This window comes from Rhineura floridana, chromosome 6 (genome assembly GCF_030035675.1).
Source record: "Rhineura floridana isolate rRhiFlo1 chromosome 6, rRhiFlo1.hap2, whole genome shotgun sequence".
In the NCBI taxonomy this organism is placed as follows: Eukaryota; Metazoa; Chordata; class Lepidosauria; order Squamata; family Rhineuridae; genus Rhineura; species Rhineura floridana.
Window position 1 is genome coordinate 52,772,233 of NC_084485.1, and position 24,503 is coordinate 52,796,735.

Consider the following 24,503-nt stretch of genomic DNA (forward strand, 5'->3'; position numbering starts at 1 on the left):
TTAAATTTATATACCGCCCGACTAGCGATAGCTCTCTGGGCGGTGAACATAAAATTGGGATTTAGCTCTTCTTTTCCCTACTCTACCTCCTCTGGTAATTCCTAGAAGACACTGCAACTATAGACGCCATGCCAAGGGCAAGTACAGTAGTGAATGGCAGCAGCCACGGCAGGAAGGCAGTTATTACAGTTCTGATCAAATCTGACAGAAATTTAAAATCTTAATTGCTAAAGGATGGTTATAAGACTTTTTGGAACTTGTGTATGTAATAAGTCTAGAAATTTTCCGGAAGCATCCATCTGCTCCAGTGGATTACAATTACCATACTGTCAAAGTATGATGCAGTGTAGAAAGCCCTTTCCTCACTAGGTCAACATAAAAAGATTATCAGAAAGGGCCCAAACATGCACATAAAGTAGATATTTGGACTTTTGGTCCTGAAGATTTCTAGTGACCTATTATACTATAAAGAGAAATGGACACAGTAGCCAAAGTACATAAAATCCTATTTTCAAAATACATTTCACTGATATGGAGAATAAAATATTTGGATAATGCAAACTGCACCAGATACACCTGGTGCCATCATTATCCATCTTTAGGTGCTAGGCAAAAACATTTATCTTTTCCCAGGCATTTGGTTCATAACTTTGGACAGCTTCTCTTGTGTAGTCTTCCTAAGAAGGGTGGCTCCACCACGCTATATACTGTGGTTTTTTAAAAAACATTATTAATTATAGATAGATAGATATAGATACATCTATAGATATAGATAGATATAATAATGTTTTTTAAAAAACCACAGTATATATAGGCCCTCCATGGCGCAGAGTGATAAGCAGCGGTAATGCAGCCAAAGCTCTACTCATGGCCAGAGTTCGATTCCAACGGAAGGAGGAAGTCGAATTTCCGGTAAAAGGGGTCGAGGTCCACTCAGCCTTCCATCCATCCGTGGTCAGTAAAATGAGTACCCGGCATATGCTGGGGGGTAAAGAAAGGCCGGGGAAGGAACTGGCAATCCCACCCCATATATACGGTCTGCCTAGTAAACGTCACAAGACGTTTATATATATATATATATATATATAAAACACTTTTAATTTTTATCAACTGTAAGTCACTTTGAGTGCACATATTTGTGGAGAAAAGTGACTAACATCTTTAATTAATAAATAAATACTCTGTTGACTAAAGTGGAATAACAGACAAAATTATATGTGCAAAAGTTAAGTGCATGTTTGGCTTGCCAAGAAACATTTCACTACTAGGGGCTCTTGTATTACTATTTTACTAGTCTAAGGCTCACTAACCAGCTTGTTCCTGATGTCCATGTCACATAGTGCTTCAGCCAAGATAGAGCAAGCTTCCTTCACTCCCCAGTGGGCAGCAGCATGGAGTGGAGTCCAGCCATCATTGTCTTGGACATTCACATCATACCCACCTTGGATCAAAAGCCTAAGGAAAAGAAGTGAGCAAGAGTGGCAGCAGTTCAGTCATGCAGCTTATCAACATGCAGGGGCTTTATGAAAGAGGTTTATACCCTGTGAGACAGACATAGTGTGGCAAAGCAGACACTGGCTCTTTTATGTTATACCCTGTGAGAGAGACATAGTGTGGCAAAGCAGACAGCTCAACGTGTTCTAGGGGAAAGCTATGGATGGGTAGAAGCAAACCTAGAAAGAAAAAGCAGAAGTTGCAGGAACTGCGATACATTCTTCAGCACATTAACTTCGGAGCAGGCAACTTTAAAATCATCATTATACAATATATAATATATACTAGAGGTCCATCTAGCTTTGAAAATTGCTAGGGTCTCAGTAATACATTCAGTAAAAAAAATTGTTCTATAAATCAAAGCACCTACATATCTCTTATTTTAATAATGATAGTTTTGGCTTTGATGGTGTGCCTGTTTTTGTGAGCAAAGTTCTGTGAAGTTGATCTGTGTCATCCAAAATAATAAATCAAGTGCAAGGCCAAACACATATATTCTTCATCGTTCTGCAACCTTTCTACAGACCGCATGAATGGAGTTTGAGAAACTCTGGTATACTAACTACAGCACAATGAGGTCTAACAAGTCTTTCCCAGCCTTTCTACCTGAGATTCTTCTGACAGAAGATTTCAGACGTTAAACCTGAGGCCTTTCATATCTGCTTTACTACTAAACTTTTCCCACTTCAGCAATGAATCCCTTCTTAGACAACAATTGGAAAATTACCTACATGCTGTTTACTTTTCCAAATTCTTTCTCACTTCATCTCTGATCAACTGTTGTAGTATGAAACAATGAAACTCATTTATTTTACTCCATCATGTTTTCCATATATTGAAAGAGGAGTGGGATGTTAATCCTACACAACATTCCTGACGGGAGAGAAGGGCTAGACAAGTGAATACAATGCTGTGTTGTAAATGACAATGAAGGTTGTTTCCCTAGTGCTATCCAACTAAGAGGCTGTCTTTTCTAGGTCTTTTGCATCTGCATGTTACTGTGGTTACACCGAAAATACAGTTTGCTGATTCTTGGATCATACTGCTGATTGCTCCCACAATGCTCAGCTCAAAGAAGAGATGAACTTTTAGTGGACATGTTGGATGGATTTCAAAACAGGAAAATAATGAGCAGGAAATTGTCCGAAACTATACAACCGATTTTGCTTTACTTAATAAGTATTACTTCTCTGCTTTCAGACTTAGGCTGCAATCTAGACACATTTACCTGGGGATAAGTGTCACTGAACTCAATAGGGCTTACTTCCAAGTAGACATGTATAGGACTGTACAGTAATGCCACAAAAATCTAAGTCTCACTGGTGTCAAGCCACAACTAACTTGCACATTTATTTCAACGGAACCTAGGTTCAGCTAACTTAATCTGGATGCAATCCATTGTTTAAAATCATTATTAAATAATTAGAGATTGACTTTAAGAACTGTCACCTTCAGATTCCACAAATTCTGGGATTTCTTAGAACTAACACCACAAAAAACTTCATGGAACCATAAAGTCCCAGGATATCATCCAAACACTACACCTGAAAAATGGTGCCACGTAAGTAAAGTGACAGAACTAATAACTGTCAAAATGTTTACAGGAAGTTCTCTGGACACAGAAAGCAAGCATATAGATTCTTATTGAAAAGTGATGGCTAGCAAATGTTCTGCTTGTCAAGGAACTAAACTAAACACTTAGCTAAACATGTAATGTAATGTTCAATAAAGCTTTTCAGACACTGAATCTTTCTATGCTTCTGTTCTGCTAAGCAGAAATTGAAGATATACCCTGGAAGAGTAACACAAAGCAGGCAAATATTACAATTTAATTAATTTATTAAAATCAAGTTAACTGGTCTTTTTTTTCTCAAGTTGATAATGTGGGAAAATTGCATACCAAGACTAAGACAATGCTGATGTAAGCAGCTACGCCTCTACTGTGCAATTACAGCCCTACCCTGCAATCGCTATCCTTGGGACACCTATCCTAGCCATTAGACTGCTGTAAAACCCACACAAAACTATACATTATCCCAGCACTGCTATTAGACTGAGTGTATCTTATATAGGCTACAAACAATAAATTGTAACAAAAAGAAATCCCACTTTTTAAAAGTTGCCAAAACCAACTTTCAAAAAATCCTGGAGACCTCCATGTCCAAAGAAATGTAGAAACAATCAACTGAAATACAACATATGCGCATCCTTACAGGGCTGGCTCCAGAAGCTGGGGGTCAGGTATTTGCTAAGGCCCAAGGCTAGCCAAATGCCAACAGGACTACTATTCCAGCTTTCTTTGGAGAAACCAAGACAGCCAGAAGCAGCATGTGAATTTTCAGTATGCATTGCCTGCCTCTCCCAGATTAAGGGAGCTCACTCAGAGTGCCTTGCTCGAGGGTCCACATCTTGCAGCTGGCACTTCATCCTTACCTGGTGGTGATAAATCCCAATGTAAAAGGATAGATCAAAACACAAACGTTAGAAGCCCATTCCCACTGAACATTAATCCTTGCATCTCTATCCACAGCCCCAATTACATGTGTACCATTAGGCTCTAGTTTAACACAGCTAACAATGGAAACAGATCCGTACCTCATTGCCTCAGAGTACCCCTTAGCTGCAGCTACATGAAGAGCAGTAGCACCAGTTCGGGGCTGCCTCCTCTCTTCAATTCTCCTCCTGTTTAGCCACTGCCGTGCATCCTGTAGCATTTGCTGCTCTTCTGCTTTTCTAGCTTGATCAAGATCCGCCCCTGGAGAAGAGATTGTAGGCGTAAAAAAACCCAAAAAGCCCGAAGTAGAACAAAAATGGTACAGAGAAATGGATACAGGTTTCATAACAATTTCATAATTTGCTCATCCTCACCTCACTGCCAATTCATTTCATTGCATGAAGGGGACAATATCTTTAAAGAAAAGATTGCTCTTAGGAGGGAGAAAACTAACCAGTACTTTGGTCTACCAGGTTACAGTAACCTTCCACATTTCTTTGACTGAAGTGGCTAATCACCTAATTGTCAAAATAAAATGCATTAATGTGGCTCATTTTATCTAATGCTTGAAGGAGCTCCACAGAAAATTAAGGATATTTAGAATGGAGCTAAATAAAATCTCAACTATGTATTTATACACAGCAAGCTTTACTCAAGCCGTTTGGGATTATGAACAAAGACTGCAAAAATTAAAAGTTCTTTGTAGCTTTCAACAACTGAAAGTACACTCATTTTTGCTGAGAGGTACAAGCACTTTTAAAGTTAAACCTTGATTAATTTCAGGATGTAGACTCCTACAGCAACATAAGAAGAGCCTATTGGATCAGGCCAGTGGCCCATCTAGTCCAGCATCCTGTTCTCACAGTGGTCAACCAGACGCCTATGGAAAACCTACAAGCACGGCCTGAATGCAAGAGTACTCTTTTCTCCTGCCATTTCCAGAAACTGGTATTCGAAAGCATACAGCTCCAACTGTGGAGGCAGGGCATAGCCATGGTGACTAGTAGCCACTGACAGCCTTATCCTCCATGAATTTGTCTAGTCATCAAAGTAGGGAACAGAGAAGAATTAGGAATTGTGGGGAAATGGGGCCTAGGAGACAGAAATGAAGCAGGAGAAAGACTTATTGAATTCTGTGAAGCCAATAATTTGTTTCTTGCAAACACATTTTTTGAACAACCGAACAGATGACTGTACACATGGACATCACCAAATGGCCAATATAGGAATCAAATCGATTATATAATTGGTAGTAGAAGATGGAGAAGTTCCATACTTTCTGCAAAAACAAGACCAGGAGCAGACTGAGGTACAGATTATTTATTATTATTTATTTTATTTTATTTATATACCGCCCTAAGCCAAAAAGGCTCTCTGGGCGGTGTACATCAGAAATAAAACAAGCACAATATATAAATACAATAGATATAACAGAATAAAAAAACAAACAAACAAGCAAGGAACCAAACTACACCAAAATACACCAATAATGCAATACTGTTAAAATACACTATAAAATACACATAAGATACAGTTTAAAATGCCTGGGATTGATACGGCTTCTCTCCCATGTGGACTCGTGTGTGTTTCACAAGACCCGAGTTATCAGCAAAACCTTTCCCACACTCAAGGCATTTATAGGGCTTCTCTCCTGTGTGAATTCTCTTATGTTGTATCAGAGTTGAGTTCAGATCATGAACTGGTCGTATAGAAAATCAGAGTAAAGCTAAAGAAGACCAACAAAGTAATCATAATGCCGAAATACAATTTAAATAACATCCCAGAAGCATATAAAGATCAAATAAGGAACAGATTTGAGGCTTTAAACTTAGTTGACAGAGAACCAGAAGAACTATGGAATGAAGTCAGAGACGTTATCAGAGAAGAATGCAGAAAGACAATACCTCTAGTTAAAAAGAGAGAAAGACCTCAATGGATGACTGAAGAAACTCTTCAAATGGTTAAAGAGAGAAGGAAAGCAAAAGCAAAAGGCGATAGAAACACAGTCAGAACCCTAAATGCAACAATACAGTGACTAGTACGTAGGGACAAAGAGAACTATTACAATAGTAGCTGTATAGAAATAGAAGAGGACAACAAAAAGGGTAGAACAAGAGCCTTGTTCCAAAAGATTAGAGAAATGAAAGGCAAATTTAAACCAAGAGTAGGGATGTTGAATAATCATCAGGGGAACACACTGACTGACCAAGATGAAATAAAAGGAAGATGGAAGCAGTACACTGAAGAACTCTATAAAAGAGATGCCAGGATGGCAGATTCATTCATGGAGGAACCATATGATGAAGAACCAGAAATTTTGGAATGCGAGGTGAAAGCTGCTCTTAAAATACTTGGAAGAAACAAATCACCAGAAATAGATGGCATACCAATAGAGTTGCTGCAAGCTACTGAGACTGTATCAGTCCAAATTTTGAGTAAAATCTGTGAAGAAATATGGAAAACTAAACAATTCCCCACAGACTGGAAGCGTTCCATATATATCCCAATTCAAAAGAAAGGGGATCTCAGGGAATGCAGTAATTATCGAACTATTGCCTTAATATCCCATGCAAGTAAAGTAATGCTCAAGATTCTACAACAAAGGCTCTTGCCATATATGGAGCGAGAAATGCCAGACGTCCAAGCTGGATTTAGAAAGGGAAGAGGCACCAGAGATTATATCGCAAACATACATTGGATAATGGAACGGACCAAGGAATTTCAGAAGAAAATCACCCTGTGCTTTATAGATTACAGCAAAGCCTTTGACTGTGTAGATCATGAAAAACTATGGAATGCTTTAAAAGAAATGGGGGTGCCACAGCATCTGATTGTCCTGATGCACAACCTATGCTGTGGATAAGAGGCTACTGTAAGCACAGAATATGGAGAAACCGATTGGTTCCCAATCAGAAAAGGTGTGAGACAAGGGTGTATTTTATCACCCTGCTTATTTAATCTGTATGCAGAACATATACAGAAAGCAGGATTGGACCAAGATGAAGGAGGTGGGAAAACTGGAGGGAGAAATATCAATAATTTAAGATATGCAGACGATACCGACTTCCGGGAAGGGTGACTTCGCTTGTGCCTGCTTTTTGAGACGAGCTCTCGTCTCAGAACAAGCTTTTTCAGTTTTAAAATCAGTCAGAACGTTCTTTTTGACTGGTAAAGATTTTCTCCCGGGCAGGGAGAAACGTAGAGATTAACCACAAAAGCCTGCTTTTGTTGGGAGGACTGGATTTCATTAATTTATGAGAGAAGGTTCAGCCAGCAATTGCCGGACGGACTTCCAACAAGCTCTAACTGATTAAGCAACACGTTTATCTTTTCTTCAAAGAAAAACGGACTTTAACAGGCAAGCATCCTTCTTTCTATTTTTTTTCACTTGGTTTAAATTGTTGCAGCAGAAAGATTTGTCAATGAATCAGCTATAAAGAATTTCTGGGTGAGTTATAACTCTTCTCTTTTATTCACGAAATTAAGGAGGAAAGAAATTGAAAAAGCCTATCTTTGTTTTTATTGCAAAAAGCTGGCCTGGAAGTGCATTCTAAAGATACAAACGGAAGAGGGATTTCTATTTTGAGGAGGGAAAAAAATAAATAAATTTGATTTATGAACTTTGGAGTATTATATGTCTGGGACTATTTTCTTTTTGGTCTATTTCATTTTGACGAATCTACTTGTTCACGACGCCACTAACTGTTTTGAAGCTGGGAACTAAATTTGTTTCGTATTCCTGAACATGTAAGAGATAAGGCAGGCTGTACTGTCTACACTGTGATGTCATCAAGCCTGGAATATTAACCCAATTGTGGCTGAAATAATTTTTGTTTTTGTGGTTTTAAGAATGGCAATCAGGAAAGTGGCTGAGACCATGGAAGAAATTATGTTTCAGAAAATAATGGATGAGATTGAGATAACGAAACAAACCCTGAGACAGGGTAGACAGGAGATGAAAATTGAATTTGGCAAAATGACACAGGAGCTTAAAGAAATAGGGGATCTTGTGAGAGAGGGGATTGATGAGATTAGAGATGAGAAAAGAAAAATTAAAGGGAAGATACAAGCCCTGGAGATTGGAACAAATGTGGAATTGGAAAAAGATCTGGAGTTTATGGATATTAGAAACAAAGTTTACTGTTTGGAATTTAACGTTGTCTCTGAAGAAATTAATGAAGATATTAGAGATAAAGTTATCAATGTCTTGGATAATTTTTTGGACTGGAATGATGTGATGGAGCTTGACATAGAAAAAATATATGGAATTAACTACAGATATGTGACAATGGAAAAATTCTTAAGAGATGAGCCAGTGCATTTTGTAAAAAAGAAGAACAGAGATATGACTTTACAACAATATTTCAGCAACATATTCAGAATTGATGGCAAGGAAATATTTGTGATAAAGGAAATTCCCATCAGACTCTTATTATATGACTATGGCTATGACAGCAAGATTAATATGGGATACTGATAATGGAAGAATGGCTATTGAAATTATTGGATCTAACAGGTTTGATGAGATGGATCAATCTATATGTTTATTTGGACTATGGCTATGACAACAAGATTATTATGCGATACTGATAATGGAAGAATGGCTACTGAAATTACTGGACTTAACAGGATTATTGATAATGGAAGAATGGCTACTGAAATTATTGGACCTAACAGATTTGAAAGAGATGGATTAATCGACATGTTTATTTGGAGAAAAATTGAAAGATATCTCTCTCAAGGAACTGAAACCTCTCTTTGACTTTTTGTGGAAAGAATAAAGTAATGTTTATGAGATTTGATGATTAATTAAGGTAACTACTGGAGGAAAGTGATTTTATAATATAATTTAGGAGACAGGATTGTTATATATCGTAGACTTATAACTGATCTGCGACAAATCGGAAGTCAACATTTTATTTTATTGTTTAATTATTTTTGTTTTGTTTTGTTTTTTATCTTTGAAAATTTGAATAAAAATTAATGATAAAAAAAAAAGATATGCAGACGATACCATACTACTAGCAGAAACCACTAATGATTTGAAACGAATGCTGATGAAAGTAAAAGAAGAAAGCACAAAAGCAGGACTACAGCTGAACGTCAAAAAGACTAAAGTAATGACAACAGAAGATTTATGCAACTTTACAGCTGACAATGAGGACATTGAACTTGTCAAGGATTATCAATACCTTGGCACAGTCATTAACCAAAATGGAGACAATAGTCAAGAAATCAGAAGAAGGCTAGGACTGGGGAGGGCAGCTGTGGGAGAACTAGAAAAGGTCCTCAGATGCAAAGATGTATCATTGAACACTAAAGTCAGGATCATTCAGACCATGGTATTCCCGATCTCTATGTATGGATGTGAAAGTTGGACAGTGAAAAAAGCAGATAAGAGAAAAATCAACTCGTTTGAAATGTGGTGTTGGAGAAGAGCTTTGCGTATACCATGGACCGCAGAAAAAGACAAATAATTGGGTGTTAGAACAAATTAAACCAAAACTGTCACTAGAAGCTAAAATGATGAAACTGAGGTTATCATACTTTCGACACATAATGAGAAGACATGATTCATTAGAAAAGATAATAATGCTGGGAAAAACAGCAGGGAGTAGAAAAAGAGGAAGGCCAAACAAGAGATGGATTGATTCCATAAAGGAAGCCACAGACCTGAACTTACAAGAACTGAACAGGGTGGTCCATGACAGATGCTCTTGGAGGTCACTGATTCATAGGGTCGCCATAAGTCGTAGTCGACTTGGAGGCACATAACAACAACAAGTCTTCAAACATTCCATTTCATTAGATCTCCACAACACTAGTTACTAAGCTTTGCCACAAGTAAGCTGAATTAAACTACTTTCATTTCCAAGAGAACAAGCAAACACATTCAGGAAGGATTGCACTTTCCACAGCAGTTCCGTGTATGCCTTCTAGGAAACCTTCCACATTTCTTTGACAGTAAGTAGCTAATCACTTAATTGTCAAAATAAAGAAAATTATCTATATACTGTGCCTGTGGACTAACCATTTGTGCAAAGTTAACTTTGCTGTTACAAAGAAAAATTGAAACACATCAATCCCTCTCAACCACCAAACTCAGTATCTCCTCATAACTATAATTTTAGAATGCCTGTACAGAAAGACTGAGCTGCACAGGAGTCAACTAATATAATTTAAACTGTGCCAAAAATAACCAGTGTGGGAAGAAAGGGAGGGTGATGACTGTATGACAGTTTTAAGCCTTGTAAATACTCCAAGAAAGAGAAAGCAGCATTGTGTCAATACAAAATCTACCTTAGGCTTATTTCACACAAGGGTCACACCCACACACACACACACACACAAAAACCCCTACTCAGCTGATGCGGCCTTTGGCAATTGCCAGCATAAATAAGAAACTGACAAACTGCAATTGTGGTTTTACATTTAGCACAAGCAAAACCCAAGACGAGAGAAACAATAGTCTGAATTAAACCTAAGTGAGTGCCACCAACATAAAAATGGTATGGATGGTCATTTCCATGTGTTCAGAATTTTTAGTATTCATTGCATATAGCCTAATTTAAGAGGCACAGAACAAAATACTACATTGGAGGAAAGAACTATAACAGTATTTCATGCCAGGAGCGACTATTTCTAATGTTTTATTTAGTGGAATTCCAATCTCTTTTTATAAGAAAAGTATATGCTTTTCTTATTAAAACCCATCAAAATGGAAGAGTGGATAATCAGGCACATACTTGCCTTACCTTGTTTCTTTACTTGTTCTAAGAGCAGGTCCTTCATGGCTGCTTCCTCTGCAAGATCAGATGGGACTTCACCTTCACTGTTCACAGCAGCTACATTGGCCCCATGACTTATCAAGTACCTATATGAATGAGAGACAGACTGAGACTGGACTTCACAGCAAGAGTACAGTACCTGGCTTTGCGACTAAAGTTTGCAAGCAAATAGTAAAACACTGAAATCAGAATTTGTGCAACTACTAATAATTATCTCCCTTATCACAAGACTGTCCCTGCAAATTGCTGTTACAGCTATTGCTCAGCCAATTATTTTGGAAACAATTGGATAATTGTTTTTTATTCTTAATTTTTTAATTCAGTTTACTACATATGTCTGGCTTATCTAGACTTTCTGTACAGAAACAGATCATCATCCAAGAGCTGACCTGATATTCCTAAAGGTAAGCTAATTCTCACACATTCTTGTTCAATATTCCTGTTCAATTATCTATAAATATTTTCTACAAAGTTACCCTAAATCTCTGCAATTTGCATTGCTTGCCTTTGACTACAAGAGCACAAAATTTCACACAATCTTTGATTAAATTTTGCCCTTAAAAAAATGACACTGAGGAGATAGGAAACTAACTGAAGCAAAAAAGACTTGCTTTTTTTAGGTAAGAGTTAGAAAGCAGACAAAGTCTTCATCAACTTTCACTAGTCCTGAATTTTATGCAACCCCATTTTCAAAATACCATAGGGCTCACAGTTCTCTGACTCCATCAGTTCTTGCATTGAGTATCTGACCAAATCCACACAGCTAATGGACCCCTCATATTATTGCATCACAATACAGTAAAATGATTAGAGTAAGTTGCGAGGGACCTTGAGCTTAAGGAGCTCACTGTACCATGTTTAAGAATACATATCTCCTTCATATAATATCCAAACTGTTCAATCGTATAATTTAGCTTTAAAAGGAGCATTCCAGCAGCAATGTGCTCCTCTTACTAATGTTTAAAATAGGTCTGATAAATACAGTCCTGCCTTAGAAGCCTCTCCACAGCTCACTATTTGATGCCATCATAACCCTCAGGTCTCTAAGGTGACTTTCAAGTCTTACCAAAGATACCACTTATTTTGATAGAACTGTCAAAGAACCTGTCTGTGCACGATTAAGTGTGGTTACAGTGTCCAGTTTAAAAGGAAATATGGATCATGGTGGTTCACATTATCCTACAGTAAATCTTGTGTGTGTGCCAATGCGATTTAAGACATACAGTATGTCAAAATCCAAAGACAGTCAGGCCACGATATTAAAATTATGGTTCCTTCATCATTACAAACAGCAACAATTTAGGCACCTTGAGTCTCACATTAAAGATACAGATGGACTCAGCCATTAGTTCTGGTGGAGCTAGCTAACACTTCATATGGTTTATATATACACAAAGGAAATATGGTTACTTTTCAGCCCTTCTGGTTATAGTTTGCACTTGATTGGATTCATCATTTTAGTAGTTAACAAATGGTTCAACCATTCAGGCATTCCCCACCCCACTCCTCTGAAAAGGAGATAAGTCATGAATTATTTCCAGTATCCAGGTCACACTGAAACTCACTCACTCTGCTATGTTCAGATAGCCACAAGATGCAACCGCATGAAGTGGGGTCCAGCCCTCGTTATCTTGTTGATTTACACTGGCTCCATATTCTACCAGAAACTTTACCATGTCCAGGTTCTCATCTATACAGGCCTTAGGGGAAAGAAGGGAAGCGGAGAGGAAAGAGAGAGATGTCAGGGTATTAAAATTAGCAAACTACCATCATTTTAACAGCTGTAAATGATACCCGGGGCATCACTTCAACACTGGGCCTGCCTATCTTTCAGCCCCATCTGACATCTCCATAAGATTATGCCCTCACTTCCCCACCTCCCAAGAGCTGGACGCTGAACACACTGTAAAGTGATATTTTGGTATTCATTTTAGGAATGGCATCAAATTCCATGGAGCAGGACCAGGTTTGGAACATGCTGTTCCAGGAAAGCTTCAATGAAAGAAATTGTGTCAGGATACTCAATGGAATGACATATGGTAAGAATTAAAGCAGTGAAACCCAAGCATGATTTTAGGGAAAATTTCAGTCAAGCACAAATCAGAATTATCCTCCTTGTATATCAAGATACAGAGAAAGATTGATTTCATACTAACAGCTTATCATCAACTCCTTCATATTTATTATTTTCTTAAAAGTATCTCCATACGTCTGACTGAAAATTAAGCATCACTTATTTTTATTAGTTGTCCGAGCTTTGCTATGCTGAACATACAGAAATCTATTTTTCTTGAGCAGAACAACATTGCTATATTGAATCTGAGCAACAATTCTAAAAGGCAAAGATTGTGAAGAAAATTAAACAATGCATACTCTGGAGTCAAGTGTGACAAAATAGCGTGGAACAACTTTATGATAAGCCAAATTTACTTGGTAAACTTAATATGAGAACAGAGAATTGCCTAAAGAAACTCAGCCTCCAGAACCTGCACAAGAGCTCAAGAGGCATTCTGCTTGAAGCTTCTTCATATTATAAGTGAATAAGGTGGGATGGGGGATCACAGTACACCCATTCTACATCACTCTACCTACCTACCTCTGCACCCATCCACCCAGAAAAACTTTTGAGGCTACCAAGGTTGTTGGACAATACCAGCATAAAATGGAGTGAATGAGTTTTGTAAGAAAAGCTATGTTAAGTATTTGTTGAACTAGTGGATTAATTAAATATATTCAGACAAATAAACTATGTTGTTCAAGGCTTACAACTATGCACTTTTTTCCTGTTTAGCTAGAAGCTTCATGCCCCATAATTAAATCTTTTAAGTCATATACATTTTCCGATGTAGACCTAACACTGAGCAGGGCAGATCAATTTATACCAAGTTTTCCAATTTGAAATTCAAGTATTTCCTGAATAACTATGAATACTAACTGAGGTGGAAGACCTCAGAAGCCAATGTGACTTCACAAAAAGCTTAACAATGACCTGAAAACAAAAAGAGCACATATACAAAGGAAGGCCAGGCCACAAAGGAAGAGTACAGAAAGGTAGTACAGACTTCAGGTATGGTCTCAGGAAGGCTAAAGCTGAGAATGAGCTGAGGCTAGCGAGGGATGTTAAAAACAACAAAAAAGCTTTCTTCAGGTAACATCCATAATAAAAAGACAGAGAAATGGTGGTACAGCTACTTAACGAGGATGACAAAATTATAACAGATGACAAAGAAAAGGCAGAAGTGCCCAATTTCTACTTCGGCTCAGTCTTCTTCCAAACGAAAATATGAAGTTGAGGGGGCAGGATTAGAGCTTGAAATTGATAGACAAATGGTCAAGGAATACCTGATCACTTTGAATGAGTTCAGATCTGAAGGGCTTGATGAACTGCATCCTACCTATCTACCTACCTACCAGATTTATATCTCGCCCTTTCTCCCAGTAGGAGCCCTGGGCGGCAAACATCACCACTAAAAACACTCTGGACTGCCTTCAAGATGATACTGACTTATGGCGACCCTATGAATAGGGTTTTCATGGTAAGCGGTATTTAGAGGGGTTTACCATTGCTTTCCTCTGAGGCTGAGAGGCCCAAGGTCACCCAGTGAGCTTCATAGCTATGTGGGGATTCGAAACCTGGTCTCCCAGGTCGTAGTACAACACTTTAACCACTACACCACACTGGCTCTCAAAAACACTCTAAACATCATAAAAACAGACTTTAAAATATATTACAACAAAACATCCTTAAAAGCATTAAACATATTTTAAAAATTCTTTTTTTTAAAAGCTTTAAAAACATCTTTAACAGCAATTCCAACACAGATGGAGACTGGGATAAAGTCTCTACCCAAAAGGCTTGTTGAAAGAAGAAAGTCTTCAGTAGACACCAAAAAAATAATAGAGATGGCACCTGTCTAATATTTAAGGGGAGGGAATTCCAAAGGGTAGGAGCCATTACACTAAAGGTCCGCTTCCTATGTTGTGCAGAATGTACCTCCTGATAAGATGGTATCTGCAGGAGGCCCTCACCTGCAGAGCATAGGGATCGACAGGGTATATAAGGGTAAGGTGATCTTTCAGGCATCCTGGTCCAAAGTCATATAGGGCTTTATACACCAAACATAGAACCTTGAAATCGGCCCAGTTGCTAATAGGCAGGCAGTACAATTCTTTCAGCAGAGGGGTGATATGTTGGCGATACCCTGGCCTAGTGAGCAGTCGTGCCAACACATTTTGCAACAGCTGCAACTTCCAGACCAACCTCAAGGACAGTCCCACATAGAGCTCATTACAGTAATTCAGCCTGGAGGTTACCAGTGCATGGACAAAAGTGGTCAGGCTATCCTGGTCCACAAGTGGCCGCAGCTGTCTTACCAGCCGAAGCTGGTAAAAGGCACTCCTAGCCACGGAGGTCACCTGGACCTCTAGTGACAAAGATGGATCCAGGAGCACCCCAGACTACAGACCTACTCTTTCAGAGGGAGTCCAAAGCAGGTAACTGACCAATTACCCAAACTCAGGAACCACCAACCCACAACACCTCTATCTTGCTAGGATTCAGACTCAGTTTACTGGCCACATCTTGCACCCCACTGAGTTCAGGCACCAGCCCAGGGCTTGCACAGCCTCACCCGATTCAGGATACCGAAAAATAGAGCTGGGTATCATCAGTGTACTGCTGACACCTCACCCCAAATCTCCTGATGATCACTCCCAAGGGCTTCATATATATGTTAAACAGCATAGGGGACAAGATGGTACCCTGCAGCACTCCACAGCACAACTGCCAGGGGGCTGAAAGACAATCACCCAATGCTATTCTCTGAAAACTACCCTGGAGATAGGATCAGAACCACTGTAAAACAGTGCCTCTGATACCCATTTCACCAAGTCAGCCCAGAAGAATATCATGATCAATGGTATCAAAAGCCACTGAGAGATCATCTAAGAGTAACCGGATCACACTCCCCCTCTCCTTCTCCCGATAAAGGTCATCCATCAGGGTAACCAAGGCCAATTCAACCCCATAACCAGGATTGAACACAGATTGGAATGGGTCAAGATAATCTGTTTCATCCAAGAGTACTTCCAATTGCTGCGCCACAGCCCTCTCAATCACCTTCTCTAAAAAGGGGGTATTTGCAACGGAGCAGTAGTTGTCACAAACCAATGGGTTCAGGGTAGGCTTTTTCAAGAGAGGTCAGATCACTGCCTCTTTCAAGGTGCCTGGAAACACTCCCTCCCGCAACAATGCATTGACCACACCCTGGATCCACTTGGTCAAAGCTCCTCGACAAGTTTTAATAAGCCAAGAAGGCCAAGGGTTGAGAGGACATATTGTTGGCCGCATCGTCGCAAGCACCTTGTCTACGTCATCAGGCCGCATCAACTGAAACCGTTCCCAAGATCCCAAGTTGCAGCAGATGTTGCACTGGACACCTCACTGGAGACCTCAGTAGATGTGGATGGGGCATCAAGATTGCTATGGTGGTGTGCAACTTTACCCTCAAAGTGCCTTGCAAACAATTCAGAGGGTCTCAGAAGGGTCTAAAACTCAATTTCCTGGAATTGCCAGGCCCCTGACAATACGGAAAAGCTCCATTGGATGGCTACTTGAGGATGCAATGGTGACAGAGAAATGGGCCTTCTTTGCAGATGATACAAAATTGGGAGGGAAAGCCAATATCCTGGAGGACAGAAACAAAATTCAAAGTGATCTTGATAGGCTGGGGCATTGGACTGAAAACAGAATGAAATTTAACAAGGATAAGTGCAGAGTTCTACACCTAGGAAACAGAAAACAAATGCACAGGTATAAGATGGGGAATACTTGGTTCAGCAATACTATATGCAGGAAGGATCTTGGAATTGTTGATTCCAAACTAAATATGAGTCAACAGTGGATGTGGCTATAAAAAAGGCAAATGCTATTTTAGGCTGCAAGAGAGCCAGTGTGGTGTAGTGGTTAAGGTGTTGGACTACAACCTGGGAGACCAGGTTTCGAATCCCCACATAGCCATGAAGCTCACTGGGTGACCTTGGGCCAGTCACTGCCTCTCAGCCTCATGAAAACCCTATTCATAGGGTTGCCATAAGTCAGAATCGACTTGAAGGCAGTACATTTACATTTTTCAACAGAAGTACAGTTTCCAAGTCACATGAAGTACTGGTTCCCCTCTATTTGGCATTAGTTAGGCCTCATCTTGAGTACTGCGTCCACCGCACTTTAAGAAGGATGCAGACAAACTGGTACAGGTTCAGAGGAGGGCAACAAGGATGAATGGGGACTAGAGACAAAGCCCTATGAGGAGAGACTGAAAGAAATGGGCATGTTTACCTTGAGAAGAGACGACTGAGGGGAGATATGATAGTACCCTCTCAAGTTCTGTGACAGACTGTGGATCTCTTCTCAATCATCCCAGAGTTCAGGATGCGGAATAATGGGCTCAAGTTACAGGAAGCCAATTTCAACTGAACATCAGGAAAAACGTCCTAAGTGTTAGAATGGTACGAAAATAGAACCAATTACCTAGGGAGGTGGTGGCATCTCCAGCACTGAAGGCATTTAAGAGGCAGATGGACAGCTACTCGTCAGGTATGCTTTACATTGGATTCCTGCACTGAACAGGGGGTTGGACTCAATGGCCTTATAGGCCCCTTCCAACTCTACTACTCTACGATTTTATGCTGTCTATAACAATGAAAACATTGGTTTGCCACTAAGTAGAGCCATTATTTAACCTAGGAATAATCCAAAATATTTGATCATGAAGTCCATGTATCTTACAAATTATACAGTAGGGCCCCGCTTTTCGGCATTCTGCTAATACAGCGGCTTTCAATTAAGGTAAGGCCCCACTCATACAGTGCTTGTTCCACTTTTATGGTGTTTTTCAGGCGTCGGGTGCCATTTTATTGACGGAGTTCCACTTTTCGGCAGGTTTCACTTTTAAGCGGGGGTCTGGAACGTAACCCACTGTATGAGTGGGGCCCTACTGTATCTGCCTAAAAAGACAAAATACAGATTTCTGTTTGATACTCTATATATAAACAACATCACTGACTTTAAAGACCAGGGCTGCAATCCTATCGTTCTTATTTAAAAATAAATCCCCCAGAACAATGGGGCTTCAGCAGGTAAACGTCCAGAACCTTACATTAAGCAAAGATGTGACATTACTAGACAAAAACAGAAAATAGCTGTCAACAGAAAGTAAATATCCATGTTTGGTTAGTATAGTCACACACTTTTCATTTCAGAAGGGAACACACTGCACTGCTCAGGTAATCAGAGGGTATACAATAAATATGAACAATCACACATACAGGCTCTATGAATGATCCTGGTGAGTTATAAGATGCCACTTCCTGAATCCTAGCACCCTGTGACAATTCTTCTAATCCCTGGGTACAGTAGAAAGCCCACAATAACAGGTACAATACAACACATGACCCTATATTATTTATAATATTCAACCTCAGAAGTCAAATATTTTTCCTCATGGTACTTTTATACATAAATAAAATCAGACTTTAACAGTCCATATGATAGATTGTTATGAATCAGAAAATGTGTGTAAACTGTTTGTTGCTGTTATGTGCCTTCAAGTCGATTATGACTTATGGCGACCTATGAATCAGAGATCTCCAATAGCATCTGTTATAAATCTTTTTTTTCTCATTAATTTTTTTATTCAAAGTTTCAAAAAACAAAACAAAACAAAACAAATTAATAACTAATACAATAAAATAAAATGTTGACTTCCGATTTGTCGCAGATCAGTTATAGGTCTATAATATATAACAAACCTGTCTCTTAATATATTACAAAATCACTTTCCTCCAGTAGTTATCTTAATTAATCATCAAATCTCATTAACATCACTTTATTCTTTCCGCAAAAAGTCAAAGAGAGGTTTCCAGTCCTTGAGAAATATATCCATCAATTTTTCTCCAAATAAACATGTCGATTAATCCATCTCATCAAGTCTGCTAGGTCCAGTAATTTCAATAGCCATTCTTCCATTATCAGTGTTAATTCCATCTTCCATCTTCCATCCTTGCATCCATAATAATCTTGCTGTCATAGTCACAGTCATATAATAAGAGTCTGATGGGAATTTCCTTCCTCACAAATATTTCCTTGCCATCAATTCTGAATGTGTTACTGAAATGTTGTTGTAAAGTCATATCTCTGTTCCTCTTTTTTATGAAATGCACTAGCACATCTCTTGAGAGTTTTTCCATTGTCACATATCTGTAATTAATTCTATAATTTTTCTCTATTTCAAGCTCCATCACATCATTCCAGTCCAGAAATTTTTTTGAAACATTGATAGCTTTATCTCTGATATCTTCATCAATTTCTTCAGGGACAACGCTGAATTCCAAACAGTAATCTTTATCTCTAAGGTCCATAAACTCCAAATCTTTTTCCAGTTCCACATTTGCTATATCTGTTCCAATCTCCAGGACTTGCATCTTCCCTTTAATTTTTCTTTCTTTTTCTATTGCTTGTCTAGTTATATCTCTGATCTCATCAACCTCCTCTCTCATAAAATCCCCTATTTCTTTCAGCTCCTGCTTCATTTTGCCAAATTCAATTTTCATCTCTTGTTTGCCATGTCTAAGTTCTTGTTTCGTTATCTCAATCTCATCCATTATTTTCTGAAACATATTTACTTCCAGGGTCTCAGCCACTTTCTTAATTGTCATTTTTAAAACCAAGAAGAAGAAAAAAACCCTTCAATTTCCAATATAGCACTATTCCCAAGCAAAGAGCAATTTATTTCTTTTTCCAGCAACAAAGGAGTTAATATTCCAAACCTGATGACATCATAATGTAGACAGCACAAACTGCCTTATCTCTTATGTGTCCAAGAATGCAAAACAAATTTAGTTCACAGCATCCAAATAGTTAGTGGCATAAAGAACAAGCAGATTCATCAAAATGAAGTAGACCAGAAAAAATAGTCCCAGACATATAATACTCAAAAGTTCATATAAATCAAAAATTTTCTCCTCAGATTAGATATCTCTCACCCGTTTGTATCTTTATAATTCTCAATTCCAGGCCAGCTTTTTGCAATAAAAACAAAGATAAGCTATTTCGATTTCCTTCCGCCTTAATTCCGTGTATAAAAGAGAAAAGTTATAACTCACCCAGGGATTCTTTACTGCTGATTCTTTTAACAAATCTCTTTACTGCAACAATTTAAACCAAATGATAAGGATAGAAAGAAGAATGCTTGCCTGTTAGAATCTGTTTTTCTTTGAAGAAAAGAAAAACATCTCGCTTAATCAGTTTGAGCTTGCTTGAAATTCCTTGGCTCCGTCCAATGTTGCTGGCTGGTCCTTCATTCATAGACAATCCTAATGAATTCAAGTCCCCCAACAAACACAACGAAGCTTGTGGATGATCTCTTCGTTTCTCCCTTGCCTGGGAGAAAGTTTTTACCAGTCAAAAAAAAACTTTTGACTGGTTTTAAAACTGAAAAAACTTCCTCTGAGACGAGAGCTCGTCTCAGAGGCAGGCACAAGCGAAGCAATCCTTCCCGGAAGTCCCAGCATCTGTTATAAATCAACATGTTCAGAACTTATAAGTTCAGGTCTGTGGCTTCCTTTATGGAATCAATCCATCTCTTGTTTGGTCTTCCTCTTTTTCTACTCCCTCCTGTTTCTCCCATCATTATTTTCTTTTCTATTTTTTTTTACAATAATTTCTATTCAAATTTTCATAAAACAAACAAAACAAAATCAAAAACATAACACAATAAAAATAAAAATAAAAAATTTTGACTTCCGACTTGTGACAGATCAGCTATAAATATATAATATATATCAAACCTGTCCATTAATACATACAAAATCACTGTTCTCCATAGTCTATCTTAATTAATCGTCAAATCCCATTATCGTCATTTCATTTTTATCTTTCAACAAAAAGTCTAAGAGAGGCTTCCATTCCTTAAGAAATGTATCTGTCGATTTTTCTCTAAGTAAACATGTCAATTTATCCATCTCTACTAAGTCCATTAATTTCAATAGCCATTCTTCCATTGTTGGTGTTGATTCCATTTCCCACTTTTGTGCATATAATAATCTTGCTGCTGTAATCATATATAATATTATTCTTCCATATTTCTTTTCTATTTGTTTATCCATAAAATCCAATAAGAAAAATTCTGGTTTTGACTGTATATCTTTAGAATTTTTTACATCATCCTACCTATCTGTGCCCAAAATAATTTTGCCTGTTTACACAACCACCACATATGATAAAATGATCCTTCTTGTTGTTTACATTTCCAACAAACATTAGAAACATTACTATACATTTTTGACAACTTTTCTGGAGTCATGTACCAACGATACATCATTTTATAGAATTTTTCTTTAAGATTATAGCATAATGTAAATCTCAAGTCTTTTTTCCACATATTTTCCCATTGATCCATTTGTATATTATAACCAAAGTTTTTTGCCCACTTTACCATACACTCTTTTACTTGTTCTTCTTCCATATCCATTTTCAGCAAAAATTTATACATTTTCGCAATTATATTTTCATCATTTGTACACAAACCTATTTCAAAATCAGATTTACTTATTTCAAACCCATACATTTTCTTATCCATTTTATATCTCTCTAACAATTGTAAATAGGCAAACCATTGAGAACTATATCCTTCCTTTATCAGTTGTTCTCTCTCTTTCATTATATATTCTCCATGTACATTTTCTAAAAGTTCTTGATAAGTTAACCATTTCTCTTTTCCAGCCATTTCTCTTCTATAAAATGTTTCTTGACTTGAGACACATAATGGTATTTTCGAGTAAAACCTTGGTTTATATCTATTCCATATTTTCAACAGAGGACGTCTTATAAAATGATTATTAAAATCCACATTAACTTTTACTTTATCATACCATAGATATCCATGCCATCCCCACTTCAGATTATGGCCCTCCAAATCCAATAGTCTTTTATTCCTCAATAATAACCATTCTTTAATCCAGACTAAACAACAGGCAGCATAATAAAGTCTCAAATTTGATAATCCCAGTCCTCCTCTTTCTTTGGCATCTTGTAATAATTTAAATTTAACTCTTGGTTTTTTTCCCTGCCAAACAAATTTAGAAATATCTTTTTGCCATTGTTTAAAAGGTGAATCAGAGGATATTACAGGTATTGTTTGAAACAAAAACATCATTCTCGGCAATACATTCATTTTTATCACGGATATTCTGCCCATTAATGACAATTGTAATTTATCCCATCTTAACAAGTCTTTCTTAATCTCTGTCCATAGTTTTTCATAATTGTTATGAAACAACTTTGAATTTTTATTTGTCATAATAATACCTAAATATTTCAACTTTTCCTCTATTTTAAAATCTGTCTTGTCCAACAACTCTTTTTGTTCCCTTGAAGATAAATTTTTCACCAACATCTTTGTTTTTTGATTGTTGATCTTAAATCCTGCTAACGGTCCAAATTCTTTTAATTTGTCCATCAATACATTAATTCCTTCCAAAGGGTTTTCTAATACGATTATCAAATCATCAGCAAATGCTCTCAATTTATATTCCTCTTTTTTTATCTTTATTCCCGAGATCCTTTTATCTTGCCTTATATCTCTAAGCAGCACTTCCAAGACCAAGATAAATAAAAGAGGAGATAATGGACATCCCTGTCTTGTACCCTTTTGTATTTCACATGAGTCCGTTAACCCCCCATTAACAATTATCTGTGCCTTCTGAGATGTATAAATAGATCTAATCCATTTTATAAAATTATCTCCAAAATCCATTTGTTCCAAGACCTTAAACAAAAATTTCCAATTCAAATTGTCAAATGCTTTCTCGGCATCTAAAAAGATCAAAGCTGCTTGTTTATCATTTCGTTCTTCTAAGTATTCCAACACATTCAAAACATTCCTGACATTGTCACGTAATTGTCTTTTAGGTAGAAACGCCGCTTGATCTTCCTGAATAAATTGTTGCAATATTATTTTCATTCTTTCTGCCAAAATCGTTGTAAAAATTTTATAGTCATTATTCAATAAAGATATCGGCCGATAATTTTTTGTTTTGGTTAGGTCCTGCTCCTCTTTAGGTATTAATGTTATATTGGCATTTTTCCAACTGTCCGGTATCTTCCCCTCTTGCAAAATAGAATTCATTGTATACTGTAAAGGTAATAAGAGTTCCTCCTCCAAACATTTGTAATACACTGCTGATAGTCCATCCGGTCCTGGCGCCTTTCCTAATTTAATTTTACTTATAGCTTCAGATATTTCTCTTGACGTAATAGGACCATTAATAGCTTGTCTTTGAAAATCTGTAATTTTAGGCAAATTCTGTTTAAATATATACTCTTCTATTTTTTCAGATGGAATTTCCTGACACTTGTAGAAAGTTGAATAATATTGATGAAAAACCCTTTGGATTTTTACATTGTCTGTCAACATCTCATCTCCTTCTTGTATCTTTAAAATAAGATTTTTTTTGTCGTTCTTTCCTTAATTTATATGCTAACCATTTCCCCGGTTTATTTGCAAATTCAAAAGTCCTTTGTTTAGCAAAATTTAATTTCCTTTCAGTTTCTCTGTCAACATTGACACTTGTTTCTGTAACATTTTAATTTGATTTGCAATAGAAACTTTAGTTGGATTCTTTTTCAATTCTCCCTCTTTTTGTTTTATTTCTTCCAAGATTAATTGCATTTTCTGTTGTTTCTTCTTTTTTAATTCAGAATTACATTTAATAAAATATCCCCTCATAAATGCTTTACTTGTATCCCAAACAATATTTTCATCTGTTCCTTTATGTAAATTGTGTTAAAAAAACTCTTTTAATTTCTTCTTACATTCTTGCACTATTTTATCATTCTGTAATAAAGATTCATTTAGTCTCCATCTAAATCCAAGATTTTTTTTTTTGAAAGTCAATATCACTGGATTGTGATCCGAAAAGGTTTTTGGTAATATATCCATCTTGGAAATGTCTTTCACTAGGTTTTTAGACATCCAAATCATATCAATCCTCGAGAATGTTTTATGTCTTTCTGAAAAATAAGTAAATTCCTTTGCATTGTCATTTATATATCTCCAAGCATCCACCAATTCTAGATTTTCCATCAATTCAAAACAAATCTTTGGTAATTTACCCTGTGTTTCTTTAATATTTTTCTCAGAAAGTCTGTCCATTTTTGGTAAAATTACTCCATTCCAATCACCCATAACACACCAATGATCATATGAAAACTCTGACAATTTTTCCATGTCTTTGAATTTATCTTCTTCCATGTCTTTTGATGCTTTTCTCAGAAAGTCCCTTGCTTTTTGAACAGTATTCAATCGATATTTTTGTTGTCTGAATGTAAAAATCACTCCTTCTGGAACATCCCACCTAAACTGAATTTTACATTGTTTAAGTTTTTCTGTAAAGAAAGCATATTCTTTTCTCTTGCGTAAAAGTCTAATAGGGATTAGCATTATTGTCTTTTCTAGTGAATCGTATCTTCTCATTATGAGTTCAAAGTATGATAACCTCAGTTTCATCATTTTAGCTTCTAATGGTAATTCTGGTTTAATTTGTTCTAGCACCCAATTATTTGTCTTTTTCACGGTGCCCACTATCTGCAAAGCTCTCCTCCAACACCACATTTCAAATGAGTTGATTTTTCTCTTATCTGCTTGTTTCACTGTCCAACTTTCACTTCC

General features: G+C 37.3%; 1 protein-coding gene across 5 annotated transcripts in view; it reads right to left on the reverse strand.

The window, feature by feature from the left end:
- PPP1R12B (protein phosphatase 1 regulatory subunit 12B) overlaps positions 1–24,503 on the reverse strand; it is a 177,189-nt gene that overhangs the window by 125,698 nt on the left and 26,988 nt on the right. For all 5 annotated transcript variants that reach the window (XM_061631875.1, XM_061631874.1, XM_061631873.1 and 2 more), the window contains exons 2-5: positions 12,346–12,476; positions 10,744–10,862; positions 4,090–4,249; positions 1,311–1,455 (exon numbers count right to left, since the gene is read on the reverse strand). In XM_061631875.1, coding sequence (XP_061487859.1) covers positions 1,311–1,455; positions 4,090–4,249; positions 10,744–10,862; positions 12,346–12,476 — 555 coding nt within the window. The remainder of the gene's footprint in view (positions 1–1,310; positions 1,456–4,089; positions 4,250–10,743; positions 10,863–12,345; positions 12,477–24,503) is intronic.